At 40.3% G+C, this 17,056-nt stretch overlaps 1 protein-coding gene across 1 annotated transcript in view; it reads right to left on the bottom strand.

The window, feature by feature from the left end:
* Positions 1 to 1,129: 1,129 nt before the first annotated feature.
* The window catches only part of LOC110577529 (transmembrane protein 180-like), a 38,056-nt gene continuing 22,129 nt past the window's right edge, over positions 1,130 to 17,056 (bottom strand). Inside the window, exon 6 of the mRNA XM_021686863.1 lies at positions 1,130 to 1,262. Coding sequence (XP_021542538.1) covers positions 1,130 to 1,262 — 133 coding nt within the window. The remainder of the gene's footprint in view (positions 1,263 to 17,056) is intronic.

The raw sequence follows: 17,056 nt of genomic DNA, 5'->3' as shown, positions 1-17,056 counted from the left end.
GTTATATATGTATACATCTTTTTTTTCAGAGAGCCAGTTGTCAAGCATCTTCAGCACACCAATATAAACAACATGTCATGCTAAGCAATGACTGTTCTTGGGTAAGAGAATCTAACAGGGGTTCCTGGCTGGGAAGAACATGCAACTCTTGATCTCAGGGTTGTGAGTTCGAGCCCCACTATGGGTGTAGCGATTACTTAACAATAAATAAATAAATAAAACTTTTTAAAAAAGAGAGAATCCAACAGGCACACAGAGTCTGAGTCAGTTAAATGAAAGCAAGCAACTAACGTGAAAGCTCTGGTGCTCAGTTGAGTGTATGTTTGAGTGTGTGTGTGTGTGTGTGAGTGAGTGTGTGTGTGTGTGAGTGTGTGTGTGTGAGAGAGAGAGATTGAGAGAGAGTGAGGGAATAGTGAAATAAAGATGTCAGAGGCAGAGAAAGCCACCTCAGCCCTTGCCTTTCTCACTCTAGTCCTTCTATGATTCAATCTATTTTATGTCCTGTCCCCCATGCCTATGAATTTGCCTACTGGATCCTTACAAGAAACCTCTTTATTTAAGATAGCTGAAGTTGAGTCCCTGTTTCTTCGTAACTAAAAGCTTTGTGCCTAAGACCCTGAGCAGTATAAATCTGGGTTATATGGGTTCTCTGGTCCCTGAATCCCCCACATTTGACCACTATCAGTCACAGGGGAATCTACAGATGATGGTGATATGGTATTACTTAATGGAAGAAAAAAAATGATGTCTTCACTAATAGGACCAGCTGAAGAAGCAGTATAGGGCTTAAAATAAAAGGAAGTGGCATGCATAGTCAGGTGGACTCTGGGAAACCAAACCAACTCACGGAGTGATTCAAGGGTGAGGAATAACAGGTTGTGACCAGGCCAAAAGACCACTTGGAAACAGCCAACAGAGAGGCCTTAATTCATATTTAACTTTCTTATTAAGTTTATTATTATAATCAAAAAGCCCTAAAACATGTTGGATTTTTTTGTGTTCTCTGTTTTGTTTTCTAAACAAATTAGAGGTTATAAAGAACAGTTTGCCTTCTGGTATAATGTAAACTCTATCAGAACAGATAAACAACTGAAGTTTTGTTTGAATCTCATGATAGCCAGCATTGGTCTTAAAGAGCCCCTGTGTAGTCTGTCTTGTTCCTGAGTGAGAATGGGCTCCAAACCAGAATCGGAATTACTGCAATGCCCAGGGGGACCAGGCAAATCAAATTAAACATAGCATCATGAAGATCTAAAATTGTACTAGGGAAAGAAAAAAAGATTTAAAACATAATTAGTTTCTCTAGTGGTTTCTTTTCTTATTAATTCAAAGCTACATAATAAAAAGTTTCAGAACAGTTTTGCTTTTTAAAGAAGTAACAGAAATGTTATTAAATAATCTGGATTTTTTTGAATAACTGAATAATCCCTGCCTTCCGGTTGCCCATACCAGAGGAGGCTGACATATAAACCTGTGATCATAAAGCCTGAAGGACCACACACACATGGTACATGGGAGGAGGGAGGCGGAGGTGAGGCTCAATGCATAGGTATATACATCTACATGCTCATAATACTCCAGGCTTGAAATTACCATCCAACATGTTTTAAAGATTTATTTATTTTAGAGAGAGAGAGAATACATGCGCGAGCATGCATGAGTAGGGGGAGGGAAGAGGGAGAGAATACTCAAGTGGATTCCCTGCTCAGTGCAGAGCCCATGCAAGGCAAGATCTCACGACCCATGAGATCATGACCTGAGCCAAAACCAAGAGTCGGGCACTTAACAACCCATGCGCCCCTTTCTGACATGTTTTAAACAAAATGGTGGGAATTTGGCATTCATTTTTATTACTAAACTTATTATTATTATTCAACACAATTAGAGGTTACAAGAGGAAACTATAGTTAACAGTGATATTCAGGAGTAGCATGTCCTGGTTTTCTGCCAAGAACTTCACTAAGCTCCAGATTTCTATGATTTTTGATTATGTTCCTGATATATTTTTTTCATTTAAATCGTATATAGTAAAAGAGGGCTCCTGATTATTTGGGGGCTGACTATCCAGTCTGCTGCTGCTTTTTGGTCACCTAGGCTACCTAAAATATCACCTCATTCATTTAGGCAAGTGAGGAAATAAGTGAAAAGTTCAAACTATGTGATAGTTTAGGAAGAAGAAGAGGCAGTTTGTTACATTTTCATACTAAAATCAGTCACTGTTACCAGAAATTAGGTATCATTCATTCATCTTTAAAAAAAAAAAAAAAGGTACTGTGTGATTATTAATGTGCTGACACTGGGCTAAGTACTGTGTATTCAATAGTTCCCACCCTCAAGAAGCTCACCTCCTAGTGCAGGAGCTAGATATTTATCAAGCAATCACAGATAAGAGTGATTTACATATGGCAACATAAAATCACTGCATTAGGGGTGCCTGTTAAGTATCTCCCTTCAGCTCAGGTCATGATCTCAGGGTCCTGGGATTGAGCCCCACATTGGGCTCTCTGCTCATCAGGGAGTCTGCTTCTCTCTCTCACTCTTCCTCTATGCTCTCCCCTCTCTCCTCTCTCTCTCTCTCAAATAAATAAATAAAATCATAAAAAAATAAAAGGTCACTGCATTAAGTGCATTGAGTGCTGTGATGGAAAACACAAGGTATTAGATAGGAGCACATAGCCAGAGGGTCTGGCCTACTCTTGGCAAGTGGAGTCCAGAAAAGGCTCCCCTGGGGAAGCAGTATTTGAGCTAAGTTCTGAAGAATAAGTAGGCACTAACTAGAAGGCCTCTGCCTAGAATCATATGCAAAACCTCCAACCATCACTACCTCCTCCTCTAAAAGCCATAGCTGGGAATGTATGTCCTTGGTGCTCTGGACTGGACTACATTGGTTAGGAATGGCCACCCTTTCCAGTCATGCTCCAGTAGACCACCCTTCATCCTGAGTCCTACTCAGTCCAAGAAGTGATTGATTATGACCTACTGACCCATTGTTCTTGTGCTGCTACTTTCTGGGCTCTGAGACAAACACAGAGGCTTGGATCACAGACTGGGCCATCCAACACATACCAGATGTAGCCTCTGGAAGTAACAGAGCCACCAAGGGTGCCACTGAAATATGGTGTCACTTCTGCTCCACCCAAACTATCTATGGAAAACCTCATTTCTGGGGGCATGTAATGTTTTGTCTTCCCTGTATTCCTTCTTTCCTTTAAGAAAAAAATCCTCTCCCTTCTTCCCTCCCCAACTGACCACCCAACCCCCACCCTCAAGTTCAGGCACATGCCCAGACGTAGTCAGAACTCCAGCCTCAGGCTACAACTACTGAGTCAGGGATGGGTATGTGACTCACAGAAAGCTTTTCAGGGTCCACTGGGGGACTTTTGCTGTGCTACTGAGAGAAATGTACATGTTTCCTTTAGGATCTTGGACTGTTGGGCCCAAGTAAGCCTGGAGTTACCTTGCTGCCATGTGGTAAAAGGCTGCACTCTATACAGAAGGAAAGTCAGGGACAGAGAAAACAGGTTCCTATCATAATCTGAGTACCTACCCAGCTCTACCTCTGCCTGACTTTTCAGTTATAAGAGCTGGCAAGTTCCTTTTTTATTTCAGCTAGCCTGCACTGGGTTTCTGTCACAGTCAAAGTAGCTTGAATAATGTACATTTCCCATTGGCACTTATGTCCAAATTACTATAAATTGGCAGCCTCTGACCATTATAGGGAAAGGATTCAGTGATTTCTAATTGGCCATTACTAACAAGGACACAGGAGGTTTGAAACAGCTGAGCACAGATTTTTGAGAATGAGAAGACAAGGTCATGGTTGTACTTTTGAACATGATGTTGTAGGTGCGCACATGCCTGTCTCACGACCTTTGACTGTTCACTGACTGGAACCACAAGACAGACCAGATGAGAGAACTGGATTGACAATGGGTGCAAGATGCCAACAAGGTAATGGAAACCCAAGTTTCAGTTTGAAACAGCCTAAATCCACATTTCTCAAACACAAAGAAGAAAGGAATTGGCCTAATCAAGACCTTTAAAGGGGAAAAGAACCACAGAGCCATGACCATGAGCTGCTGGACACGGAACTACTACAATATGTGCTCAGAAGCCCACTGTTTTATGAAAAGACTGGTTTGTGCTTGGCTGAGGCACTTGCATTTTTATCTGAGTGTTTGGTTAGCAGCAGGAGCCCGTTATCCTTCGGCATTTTCTAGTTATAACAGATCCCAGTTTCAGAAATATCAAGAAATTGGATTCCACCTGCCAAGGGTTCTCTCCGGGAGATATTCTATCTCCAAGACAGAACCTTCTTTTTCTCTTTTTACCATGGTGAGAGGGGGCATGCGGAACTCCTGTGGTAATCTGCAGAGGCAAAGCCTCCTGTGAGCATGCGACCAATACTGCAGAGAGAAAGCTTTAGGCTAGAAGCTCAAGGAAATGCAGGGGGATGAACATTTAAATGAGTAGTTACTGTTTTAGGTGCTTGCAATATAGAGTAAATAAATCAACAACGATCCTTATCGTCAACAAAGCATACATTGTAGTGGAGGCAGAAACAATAAACAAGTATCTTTAATGTTATCTTAATAATAATAGCAATTGCATCTCTTGCTTATGGAAAAAATTTTTGCACCCAATTTTCTCTCATAATGTTCTGCTTTCAAAAGAAAAAACACCTACCTGCAGGTTATAACATTCTAAAATATTGCTATTTGGGGTCTTTTTCTTCATTTTCTTGTCTTAGCTTATACTTGCTAAACCATAATATTATTTTGTGGCAGTACAGATGCTTTTGAATTAAGGATGGGAAACTTTGAGTTCACATAATCTGTTGCTACCTCAAGAATAGGAAAGGAACTTTTCCTTTCTAGGATCAGCCTGATGAGACCCTCATAAGAATAATGATGGTGTCACATGGGTTACAGGCTTACTATGTGCCTGGCCCTGTTTGACACTTTTCTGTCATTGCTACAAATTTTCACAATAACCCTGAAGAAGACACTAAGGCTTAACTAGGTTGAGTTGCCCAAAGTTCCACAGCTAGTGAGTTTGGAGCTAAGGTTTTTATCTAGATCTGAACTAAAAATCTCAACAAGGGAAAGTGGTATTTTTAATATGAATTTATGAGAAGGAAAAAACACATTTTTTAAAGATTTATTTATTTGAGAGAGTGTGTGTGTACACAGGGGTCGGGGCAGAGGGAAAGGGAGAGAGAGAGAAGGGAGGTGGGAGTTGGGTGGTTAGTTGGAGAGGGAAGAAGGGAGAGGATTTTTCTTAAAGGGAAGGGAGGACAAAACACTACATGCCCCCAGAAATGAGGTTTTCCATAGATAGTTTGGGTGGAGCAGAAGTGACACCACATTTCAATGGCATCCTTGGTGGCTCTGTTACTTCCAGAGGCTACATCTGGTATGTGTTGGATGGCCCAGTCTGTGACCCAAGCCTCTGTGTTTGTCTCAGAGCCCAGAAAGTAGCAGCACAAGAACAATGGGTCGGTAGGTCATAATCAATCACTTCTTGGACTGAGTAGGGCTCAAGATGAAGGGTGGTCTACTGGAGCACTGATTGGAAGGGGTGGCCATTCCTAACCAATGTAGTCCAGTCCAGAGCACCAAGGACATACATTCCCAGCTATGGCTTTTAGAGGAGGAGGTAGTGATGGTTGGAGGTTTTGCACATGATTCTAGGCAGAGGCCTTCTAGTTAGTGCCTACTTATTCTTCAGAACTCAGCTCAAATACTTCTTTCCATGTCAAGGGGCTCAATCTCACTACCTTGAGATCATGACCTGAGCCAAAATCAAGTCAGATGCTTAACTGACTGAGCAACCCAGGCACCCCAGAAAAAAAATTTAAAGAATAGTCATATACTGGGGCACCTGAGTGGCTTAGTCGATTAAGTGTCTGTCTTCAGCTCAGGTCATGATCCCAGGGTCCTGGGATCGAGCCCTGCATCAGGCTCCTTGCTCAGCGGGGAGTCTGCTTCTCCCTCTCCCTCTGCCCTTGTTCCTGTACTGTCTCTCTCGCTCAGTCTTTCTCTCAAATAAATAAATAAAAAATCTTAAAAAAAAAAGAATAGTCATATACTTTCTGTGAAAATGAATTCAGAAGGTTTCAATGAAAAGCAATGACCTATAACAAATACCAAGATCACTAGCAGCTTGATATGATCACATTGCTGAAAAGGAAATGTAAGAATCTAACTGTCTATACACCTGCTTTTCTTTGTGAGAGGTTGGCGATAATGTTTTCACTTAGTCTTCTAAAGACTAACTGGAAAAAAACAACAATATAATATTTCTCAAAAAACAAACAAACCCTGAGATGGATTATCTCCTCCTTTGGACATAATCTTGTCCTCAGGTAGTTCCTTTGCAATGGAACATTATCACTCTTATGTACAGAAGAAAGACGCGAACAATGGGGAAGAAATCATCATCATTGGTAATTCCACAGTAAAACACAGGATATATATTATTGTGGTCCTATGAACTTGTGGATAGAGTTTCCTCCACATAAGCTTACATCACAACCCCATTTCTGACACATCATTAGTAAACTGAGTTAGCCTCAATCATAATCTTTTGGGCCAAATGTTTTTAATTTGGGATGGTACAAGGGCTCCTGTTCATGATACTTGGCAAATGGACTTAGTATAGAACATTGTTAAACACTGATTATCTCAATATTTATTCTAGCAACCCCAACAGATGTATTGCTTATATGTACACACTTCTTTGCAGCTGTAATATTTTGTATATATATTTTTTAAGATTTTATTTATTTATTTGACAGAGAGCGAGAGACAGCGAGAGCAGGAACACAAGAAGGGGGAGTGGGAGAGGGAGAAGCAGGCTTCCCGCCGAGCAGGGAGCCTGATGGGGGCTCGATCCCAGGACCCTGGGATCATGACCTGAGCCGAAGGCAGACGCTAAACAACTGAGCCACCCAAGCGCCCCTTGTATATGTTTTTTAAAAGATTTTATTTATTTGACAGAGCGAGAGAGAGAGAGCACAGGTAGGCAGAGCAGCAGGCAGAGGGACAAGGAGAAGTAGGCTCCCTGCCAAGCAGAGAGCCTGATGTGGGGCTCGATCCCAGGACCCTGGGATCATGACCTGAGGCTAAGGTGGGCGCTTAACTGACTGAGCCACCCAGGCACCCCTGTTTTTAATCCTCTCTTCCCAAATAGACAGTGATCGGGGAGGGAGAAGAAGTCATATCTTAAAATTTGAGGCTCTGAATACAAGGAGTGTCCTAACTACTGACTATTTCTTGCTCTTCCAGTGACCCTATAGTAAGCTGCATGAGCTCTTCAGAGAAGGGGTTGTTTGTTTTTCCTATCCAAAGCTCTACACATCAGTGGCTTCATAGGTCAAGAGTATGTAAAATATTAACCAAGGAATTTACAGTAAGTATTTCAGAACTACAGCAGAATCAACAGCATGATATTGAATTGATAGCTTAAAAGTACAAAACCCACCAGCACCAAGTATAATATGTAAGACTAGCTCATTTCTAGTCTAGGTAACCTAATCTTTAGTACTGAATAAAACCACCAATTTAGTCCTAATATGAAACAGAAATCATTAAACAAGCAGAAGAGAGTTGTTGCCTGAGAATTTCCAGGCTGTTGCTATAGTAAATCACTATAGAAAGCACTTATTTTCAAAAAACAGTTTTAGAATTGATTTTAATGATTAGCAACATATAATTAAATACCAAGAATATTTTCATTGCTTAAAAGACAAAGTCTTGAGGTTATTTGTTATTTGTCAATTATTCACCCTGAAGCAGTTCATTTTTTATCTGCTTCTTTGCTGGAGTTTAAGACAGTACTGTTTACTACATCATTAAGAGGAAAGTCATGTTTCTAAACTTTCGTTGCAAGTATAACTTTTGAAGTATTGTGAGGCTTTCAGACAAAAGAGAAGTAAAGGGAAAGCTGCATTTACAACATTTAAAAACACACTTGGGGGGGGCGCCTGGATGGTGCAGTTGGTTAAGCATCTGCCTTCGGCTCAGGTTATGATCTCAGTGTCCTGGGATCGAGTCCTGCATCCAGCTCCCTGCTCAGTGGGGAGTGTGCTTCTCCCTCTGCCCCTTCTCCCACTCATGCTCTCTCACTCTCACTCTCACTTGCTCTTTCTCTCTCTCAAATAAATAATCTTTAGAAAAAACACACTTGAATATATAGCAGACTGATCTAGAAGAGTATTTTTAAAGTAATGTATTTTGAGTTTCCTGCAGAGTATCCACAGATGACAACTGTAATTCAACAAATAAATTGGCAGATTTTGACTACTGGGGAAATGCATCTTTCTATTCCAGAATGTCTCATCAAGCAGCAAGAATTTGGCCAGGACTATCAGACAGTGCTACCACATGGAGTCAGTGCAGTGCATTGCATCCTGTAACAAGCAGCTGAGTGCCCAGCTTGGGCTCCTCTTGCATTCTGCTTATCTCAACCTTGGACTTAGCTCGTTGTACTGGACTTTCTGTTTCCGGTCTGCCTCACCACTAATGCCATGTGAGTTCTGAAGGGCAAAAAAGCGTCATGCCTCACGACTCTTTGTATCTCAACTCCCAGCTCAGTGCTAACACCTACTAGGTACTCCACAAATGTTTGCTGACAAAAGAATGCAAGCATGCTTAATTGGCCAAATAGGAGGAGTAGCCTTTTTTCTATAATATACTAGAATTTTATTGTCATTTTTTTTGTGTGAAAAGTGTGGACTTTGCTGCATTTTTAATAGAAGTTACATGTATAAAATAATTAAGGTAATCAATTTCCAATATTATGACATAAAGTACCTTATCCCCTATAATTAGAAGAGATTACACATTGGTTTTCTTGCCCAAGTACCCCATTTATGAATCTCCATTAACAATAAACTAACCATTACATTTACAGGCTACTGAGTAGTAGTATATCCTTGGGTCAATAAGAAGAAAATAGATCAGGGCACCTGGGTGGCTCAGTCAGCTAAGCATCTGCCTTTGGCTCAGGTCATGATCCCATGGTCCTGGGACTGAGCCCCATGTTGGGCCTTCGGCTTCTCCCTCTCCCTCTGTGCTCTACCTCTCTCTCTCAAATAAATAAATAAATTTTTTTTTAAAGATGCTCTATTTTACCAAAAAAAAAAAGAAGAAATTAGATCTATTAAACTTACTAAAATAATATACCCCTTAGGACCAACATTTCTCTAACTGTAGCAAGAAATCACAGACCATTTTTCAAAAATGGCAGGGGCAAGAATAATACCCCTGAACCATACAGATCTGCATATGGTAACAGTAAAGTATTAATCAGATATTAGAAAACTCTCTTACAAGCATGAAATTTATTCCAAATAGATATTTGCTAAATTCATATACCATGAATCTCAAAGCACTCTCTGATCACCTAACCATATCCTATTAAGTGTGCAGTTGGCCTCTGGACTTCAGTCAGGACTTTCAGATTACCAATATCTGTGTAAGGCCATCAATTGTTAAGTTATCACTCAAAGATAAATGATACTTGAGTGCCCTAAATAAGTTCATACCTCTAATAATGCTTACTGGACCAGGAGACTACTTTGCCAACGTGTCTGGTTGTCAGTGTATCTTTGCCCAAGTCAATAAGAATTAATCTCTAGAGCCTCTGTTTCCAAGGAAGTAAATCTCTAGGTTTTCTACATTGGCTGCACAATCGAATAAGCTAGTAAGCTCGAAAAAAATACCAATGTCTGGATCTCACCTCCAGATATTCTGATTTAACTGGTCTAGGGTGTGGCCTGGATATCAGGACTTTTTCAAGCTCTAAGTGATTCTATTGTGAAATGAGGTTAAGAAACATTACTTTAGGGCCTCTATTCTCAAAGAAAATTTAGAGGGGCACAGGTTAAATGCACCCCTTCTTCCTGCATTCTCTCATATTTATCAGTGAATGAGCTTTGAGTCCTTTCTACCCCAGATTCTGTTCCTCTCCCCTTCCCAGCCACCATAGTTTTCTTCCACAACACTGCTTGAGACTTTTGATGTTACCTGTATTTCAAGCAACTTCCTCAGTGCAGGTGGAAAACATTCACTTAGTAGATGTAGAAGCTGAGATTGAAAAGAGTTCCTTCAAATTCTATAGAAGAAATGCCATCTAGAACAGTCCACATTCACTTCCTGTGTATACTCAACTCATTTCTTAACACGCAATTACCCAGTTGTGAGTACATATTACACATATTACACATATTGTGAGTGATCAATATGTGATAAAACCAATGTAATTAGATATAAATAGTTGAATCGAGCTGGTGAATATATGTCTTCCCTATACATCTTTTTCAACTTTTTTGTATATTTGAAAATGAAATGTTCACAATAAAATGGGGGTGGGGGGCGCCTGGGTGGCTCAGTCGTTAAGCGTCTGCCTTCAGCTCAGGTCATGGTCCCAGGGTCCTGGGATGGAGCCCTGCATCAGGCTCCCTGCTCCACGGGAGGTCTGCTTCTCCCTCTCTCACTCCCCCTGCTTGTGTTCCCTCTCTAGCTGTGTCTCTCTCTGTCAAATAAATAAAATCTTTAAAAAAAACTGGGGGTAGGGGTGTAAGAAAAACTTTTAAATATAAATCCTTGGCTATGTAGAAAATCCAGAAGAATCAACAACAAAAATCTCCTGGAACTAATAAGGAATTATAGCAAGGTTGCAAGATACAAGGCTAATATTCAAAAGTCAGTTGCTTTCCTATGTGTCAGTGATAAACAGTGGAATTTGGAATTAAAAACATAACACCATTTATATTAGCATCCTAAAAATTAAGGACTTTAAGTATAGATATAACAAAATATGTATAAGATCTATATGAGGAAAACTACAAAACTCTGATGGAAGAAATACAAAATGAAGTAAATAAATGGAAAGATATTCCATGTTCATGGATAGGAAGATTCAATATTGTCAAGATGTCAGCTCTTCCTAACTTGATCTATATATTTAACACAATCCAAATCAAAATCCCAGCAGGTTATTTTGTGGATATCAACAAACTGATTCCAAAGTTTATATGGAAAGGCAAAAGATAAAAAATAGCCAACACAATACTGAAGAAGAACCAAGCCAGTGGGCTGACATTACCTGATATCAAGACTTACTATAGGAGTGCCTGGGTGGCTCAGTCAGTTAAACATCTGACTTCAGCTCAGTCATGAACTCAGGGTCCTGGGATCGAGTCTTGCATCAGGCTCCCCACTCAGTAGGGAGTCTGCTTGTCCCTCTCCCTCTGCCCAGCCCCTGCTTGTGCTCTCTCTGTCTCTCTCTCAAATAAATAAATAAGTAAAATCTTTTTTATAAAGCTACAAAATCAAGATAGTATGGTATTGGCAAAGAGAATCAATAGAATGCAATGGAGAGGCCAGAAATAGATCCACATAAATATAATCAGCTAATCTTTGATAAAGGCACAAAGGCAATACAATGCAGAAAAAGGTAGTCTTTTCAACACATGGTACTGGAATAACTGGACATCTACATACAACATCTAGACACAGACCTTACACCTATGCAAAACTTAACTCACAATAGATCACAGACCTAAATGTAAAATGCAAAACTATAAAACTCCTAGAAGATGACACAGGAGAAAATCTGGATGACTTGGGTATAGTGATGATTTTTCAGATACAACAGCAAAGGCACAATCTATGAAAGAAATAATTGAAGGGGGGCGCCTAGGTGGCTTAATCAGTTAAGTGTCTGCCTTCAGCTCAGGTCATGATCTCAGGCTCCTGGGTTCGAGCCCCACATCGGGCTCCCTGCTCAGCGGGGAGTCTGCTCTTCCCTCTCCCTCTGTGCTCTCTCTCCCTCTCTCTCTCTCTTTCAAATAAATAAATAAAATCTTTAAAAAAAAAGAAATAATTGAAGGGTACTAAATGAGAAAAATATGCAGCCAAGAATACTATATCCAGCTAGGCTGTCATTGAAAATAGGAGAGATAAAAAGCTTCCAGGACAAAGAGAAACTAAAAGCATTTGAGGTCACCAAACCAGCCCTACAAGAAATATTGAAAGGAGTCCTCTAAGCAAAGAGAGAGCCTAAAAGTAACATAGACCAGAAAGGAACAGAGACAATATACAGTAACAGTCACCTTACAGGCAATACAATGGCACTAAATTAATATCTTTCAATAGTTACCCTGAATGTAAATGGGCTAAATGCCCCAATCAAAAGACACAGGGTATCAGATTGGATAAAAAAAAAACAAGACCCATCTATATGCTATCTGCAAGAGACTCATTTTAGAATCAAAGACACCTTTTAAAGTGAGGGGTTGGAAGACCATTTACCACACTAATGGACATCAAAAGAAAGCTGGGGTGGCAATCCTTATATCAAATTAGATTTTAAACCAAAGACATAAGAGACATAAAAGATAATAACATAAGAGATGAGGAAGGACACTATATCATACTTAAAGGGTCTATCCAACAAGAAGATCTAACAATTGTAAATATTTATGCCCTTAACATGGGAGCAGCCGGGCGCCTGGGTGGCTCAGTTGGTTGGGCGACTGCCTTCGGCTCAGGTCATGATCCTGGAGTCCCGGGATCGAGTCCCACATCGGGCTCCCTGCTCGGCAGGGAGTCTGCTTCTCCCTCTGACCCTCCCCCCTCTCATGTGCTCTCTCTCACTCTCTCTCTCTCAAATAAATAAATAAAATCTTTAAAAAAAAAAAACATGGGAGCAGCCGATTATATAAGCCAATTAATAACAAAATCAAAGAAACACATCGACAATAATACAATAATAGTAGGGGACTTTAACACCCCCCTCATTGAAATGGACAGAGCATTTAAGCAAAAGACCAACAAGGAAATAAGGGCTTTAAATAACACACGAGACCAGATGGGCTTCACAGATAAATATTCAGAACACTCCACTACAAAGCAACAGAATACACATTCTTCTCCAGTGCACATGGAACATTCTCCAGAAGAGATCACATCCTGGGTCACACATCAGGTCTCAACCAGTACCAAAAGATAGGGATCATTCCCTGCATATTTTCAGACCACAATGCTTTGAAACTCGAACTCAACCACAAGAGGAAAGTTGGAAAGAACTCAAATACATGGAGGCTAAAAAGCATCCTACTAAAGAATGAATGGGTCAACCAGGAAATTAAAGAAGAATTTAAAAAATTCATGGAAAAAAATGAAAATGAAAACACAACTGTTCAAAATCTTTCAGATGCAACAAAGGCAGTCCTAAGAGGAAAATATATAGCAATACAAGCTTTTCTCAAGAAACAAGAAAGGTGTCAAATACACAACCTAACCCTACACCTAAAGGAGCTGGAGAAAAAACAGCAAATAAAGCCTAAACCCAGCAGGAGAGGAGAAATAATAAGGATTGAGGCAGAAATCAAGGAAATAGGATTAAGACAGAAATCAAGGAAACCAAAAGAATAGTAGAACAAAATAACAAAACTAGGAGCTGGTTCTTTGAAAGAATTAATAAGATGGATAAACCCTTGCCCAGACTTATCAAAAAGAAAAGAGAAAGGACCCAAATAAATAAAATCATGAATGAAAGAGGAGAGATCACAACCAACACCATAGAAATACGAACAATTATAAGAACATATTATGAGCAACTATATGCCAACAAATTAGACAATCTGGAAGAAATGGATGCGTTCCTAGAGATGTATAAACTACCAAAACTGAACCAGGGAGAAATAGAAAACCTGAACAGACCCATAACCAGAAAGAAAATTGAAGCAGTATCAAAAATCTCCCAAAAAACAAGAGCCCAGGTCCACATGGCTTCCCAGGGGAATTCTACCAAACATTTAAAGAAGAATTAATAACTATTCTTCTGAAACTGTTCCAAAAAATAGAAATGGAAGGAGAACTTCCAGACTCATTTTATGAAGCCAGCATTACCTGATCCCAAAACCAGACAAAGACCCCATCGAAAAGGAGAATTACAGACCAATATCCCTGATGAACATGGATGCAAAAATTCTCACCAAAATACTAGCTAATAGGATCCAACAGTACATTAAAAGGATTATTCACCATGACCAAGTGGGATTTATTCCTGGGCTGCAAGGCTGGTTCAACATCTGCAAATCAATCAATGTGGTACAATACATTAATAAAAGAAAGGACAAGAACCATATGATACTCTCAATAGATGCAGAAAAAGCATTTGACAAAGTACAGCACCCTTTCTTGATGAAAACTCTTCACAGTGTAGGGATAGAGGGTACATACCTCAATATCATAAAAGCCATCTATGAAAAACCCACAGCAAATATCATTCTCAATGGGGAAAAACTGAGAGCTTCTCCCCTAAGGTCTGGAACACGGCAGGGATGTCCACTATCACCACTGCTATTCAACATAGTTCTGGAAGTCCTAGCCTCAACAATCAGACAACAAAAAGAAATAAAAGGCATCCGAATCAGCAAAGAAGAAGTCAGACTCTCACTCTTTGCAGATAATATGATACTTTATGTGGAAAACCCAAAAGACTCCACCCAAAACTGCTAGAACTCATACAGGAATTCAGTAAAGTGGCAGGATATAAAATCAATGCACAGAAATCAGTTACATTTCTATACACCAACAACAAGACAGAAGAAAGAGAAATTAAGGAGTCGATCCCATTTACAATTGCACCCAAAACCATAAGATACCTAGGAATAAATCTAACCAAAGAGATGAAGGATCTGTACTCAGAAAACTATAAAATACTCATGAAAGAAATTGAGGAAGACACAAAGAAATGGAAAAACGTTCCATGCTCATGGATTGGAAGAACAAATATTGTGAAGATGTCAATGCTACCTAGAGCAATCTACATATTTAATGCAATCCCCATCAAAATACCATCCACTTTTTTCAAAGAAATGGAACAAATAATCCTAAAATTTGTATGGAACCAGAAAAGACCCCGCATAGCCAGAGGAATGTTGAAAAAGAAAAGCAAAGCCGGCGGCATCACAATTCCGGACTTCCAGCTCTATTACAAAGCTGTCATCATCAAGACAGCATGGTACTGGCACAAAAACAGACACATAGATCAATGGAACAGAATAGAGAGCCCAGAAATGGACCCTCAACTCTATGGTCAACTCATCTTTGACAAAGCAGGAAAGAATGTCCAATGGAACAAAGACAGTCTCTTCAACAAATGGTGCTAGACTCCAAATGGTTGAAAGACCTCAATGTGAGACAGGAGTCCATCAAAATCCTAAAGGAGAACACAGGCAGCAACCTCTTCGACCTCAGCTGAAGCAACTTCTTCCTAGAAACATCGCCAAAGGCAAGGGAAGCAAGGGCAAAAATGAACTATTGGGACTTCATCAAGATAAAAAGCTTTTGCAAAGCAAAGGAAACAGTCAACAAAACCAAAAGACAACCGACAGAATGGGAGAAGATATTTGCAAATGACATATCAGATAAAGGGCTAGTATCCAAAATCTATAAAGAACTCATCAAACTCAACACCCAAAGAACAAAGAATCCAATCAAGAAATGGGCAGAAGACATGAACAGACATTTCTGCAAAGAAGACATCCAAATGGCCAACAGACACATGAAAAAGTGCTCAATATCGCTCGGCATCAGGGAAATCCAAATCAAAACCTCAATGAGATACCACCTCACACCAGTCAGAATGGCTAAAATTAACAAGTCAGGAAACGACAGATGTTGGCGGGGATGCGGAGAAAGGGGAACCCTCCTACACTGTTGGTGGGAATGCAAGCTGGTGCAGCCACTCTGGAAAACTGTATGGAGGTTCCTCAAAAAGTTGAAAATAGAGCTACCCTACGAGCCAGCAATTGCACTACTGGGTATTTACCCCAAAGATACAAAAGTAGGGATCCGAAGGGGTACGTGCACCCCGATGTTTATAGCAGCAATGTCCACAATAGCCAAACTGTGGAAAGAGCCAAGATGTCCATCGACAGATGAATGGATAAAGAAGAAGTGGTATATATATACCATGGAATATTATGCAGCCATCAAAAGGAATGAGATCTTGCCATTTGCAACAACGTGGATGGAACTGGAGGGTATTATGTTGAGTGAAATAAGTCAAACAGAGAAAGACATGTATCATATGATCTCACTGATATGAGGAATTCTTAATTGCAGGAAACAAACTGAGGGTTGCTGGAGTGGGGGGGGTGGGAGGGATGGGGTGACTGGGTGATAGACACTGGGGAGGGTATGTGCTCTGGTAAGCGCTGTGAATTGTGCAAGACTGTTGAATCTCAGATCTGTACCTCTGAAACAAATAATGCAATATATGTTAAGAAAAGAAGAAGAAGAAGAAGAAGGTAGCGGGAGGGGAAGAATGAAGCAGGGGAAATCGGAGGGGTAGACGAACCATGAGAGACGATGGACTCTGAAAAACAAACAGGGTTCTAGAGGGGAGGGGTGTGGGAGGATGGGTTAGCCTGGTGGTGGGTATTGAGGAGGGCACATTCTGCATGGAGCACTGGGTGTTATGCACAAACAATGAATCATGGAACACTTCATCTAAAACTAATGATGTAATGTATGGGGATTAACATAAGAATAAAAAAATTAAAAAGAGCCAAGATGTCCATCAACAGATGAATGGATAAAGAAGATCTGGTATATATATACAATGGAATATTATGCAGCCATCAAAAGGAACGAGATCTTGCCATTTGCAACGACGTGGATGGAACTGGAGGGTATTATGTTGAGTGAAATAAGTCAAACAGAGAAAGACATGTATCATATGATCTCACTGATATGAGGAATTCTTAATCTCAGGAAACAAACTGAGGGTTGCTGGAGTGGGGGGTGGGGTGGGAAGGATGGGGTGACTGGGTGATAGACACTGGGGAGGGTATGTGCTCTGGTAAGCGCTGTGAATTTTGCAAGACTGTTGAATCTCAGATCTGTACCTCTGAAACAAATAATGCAATATATGTTAAGAAAAGAAGAAGAAGAAGAAGAAGGTAGCGGGAGGGGAAGAATGAAGCAGGGGAAATCGGAGGGGTAGACGAACCATGAGAGACGATGGACTCTGA

Source organism: Neomonachus schauinslandi, chromosome 5 (assembly GCF_002201575.2).
Source record: "Neomonachus schauinslandi chromosome 5, ASM220157v2, whole genome shotgun sequence".
NCBI classification, from domain to species: domain Eukaryota; kingdom Metazoa; phylum Chordata; class Mammalia; order Carnivora; family Phocidae; genus Neomonachus; species Neomonachus schauinslandi.
Note: the sequence above shows the minus strand (reverse complement) of the source record. Positions and strands in the feature narration are given on the sequence as shown.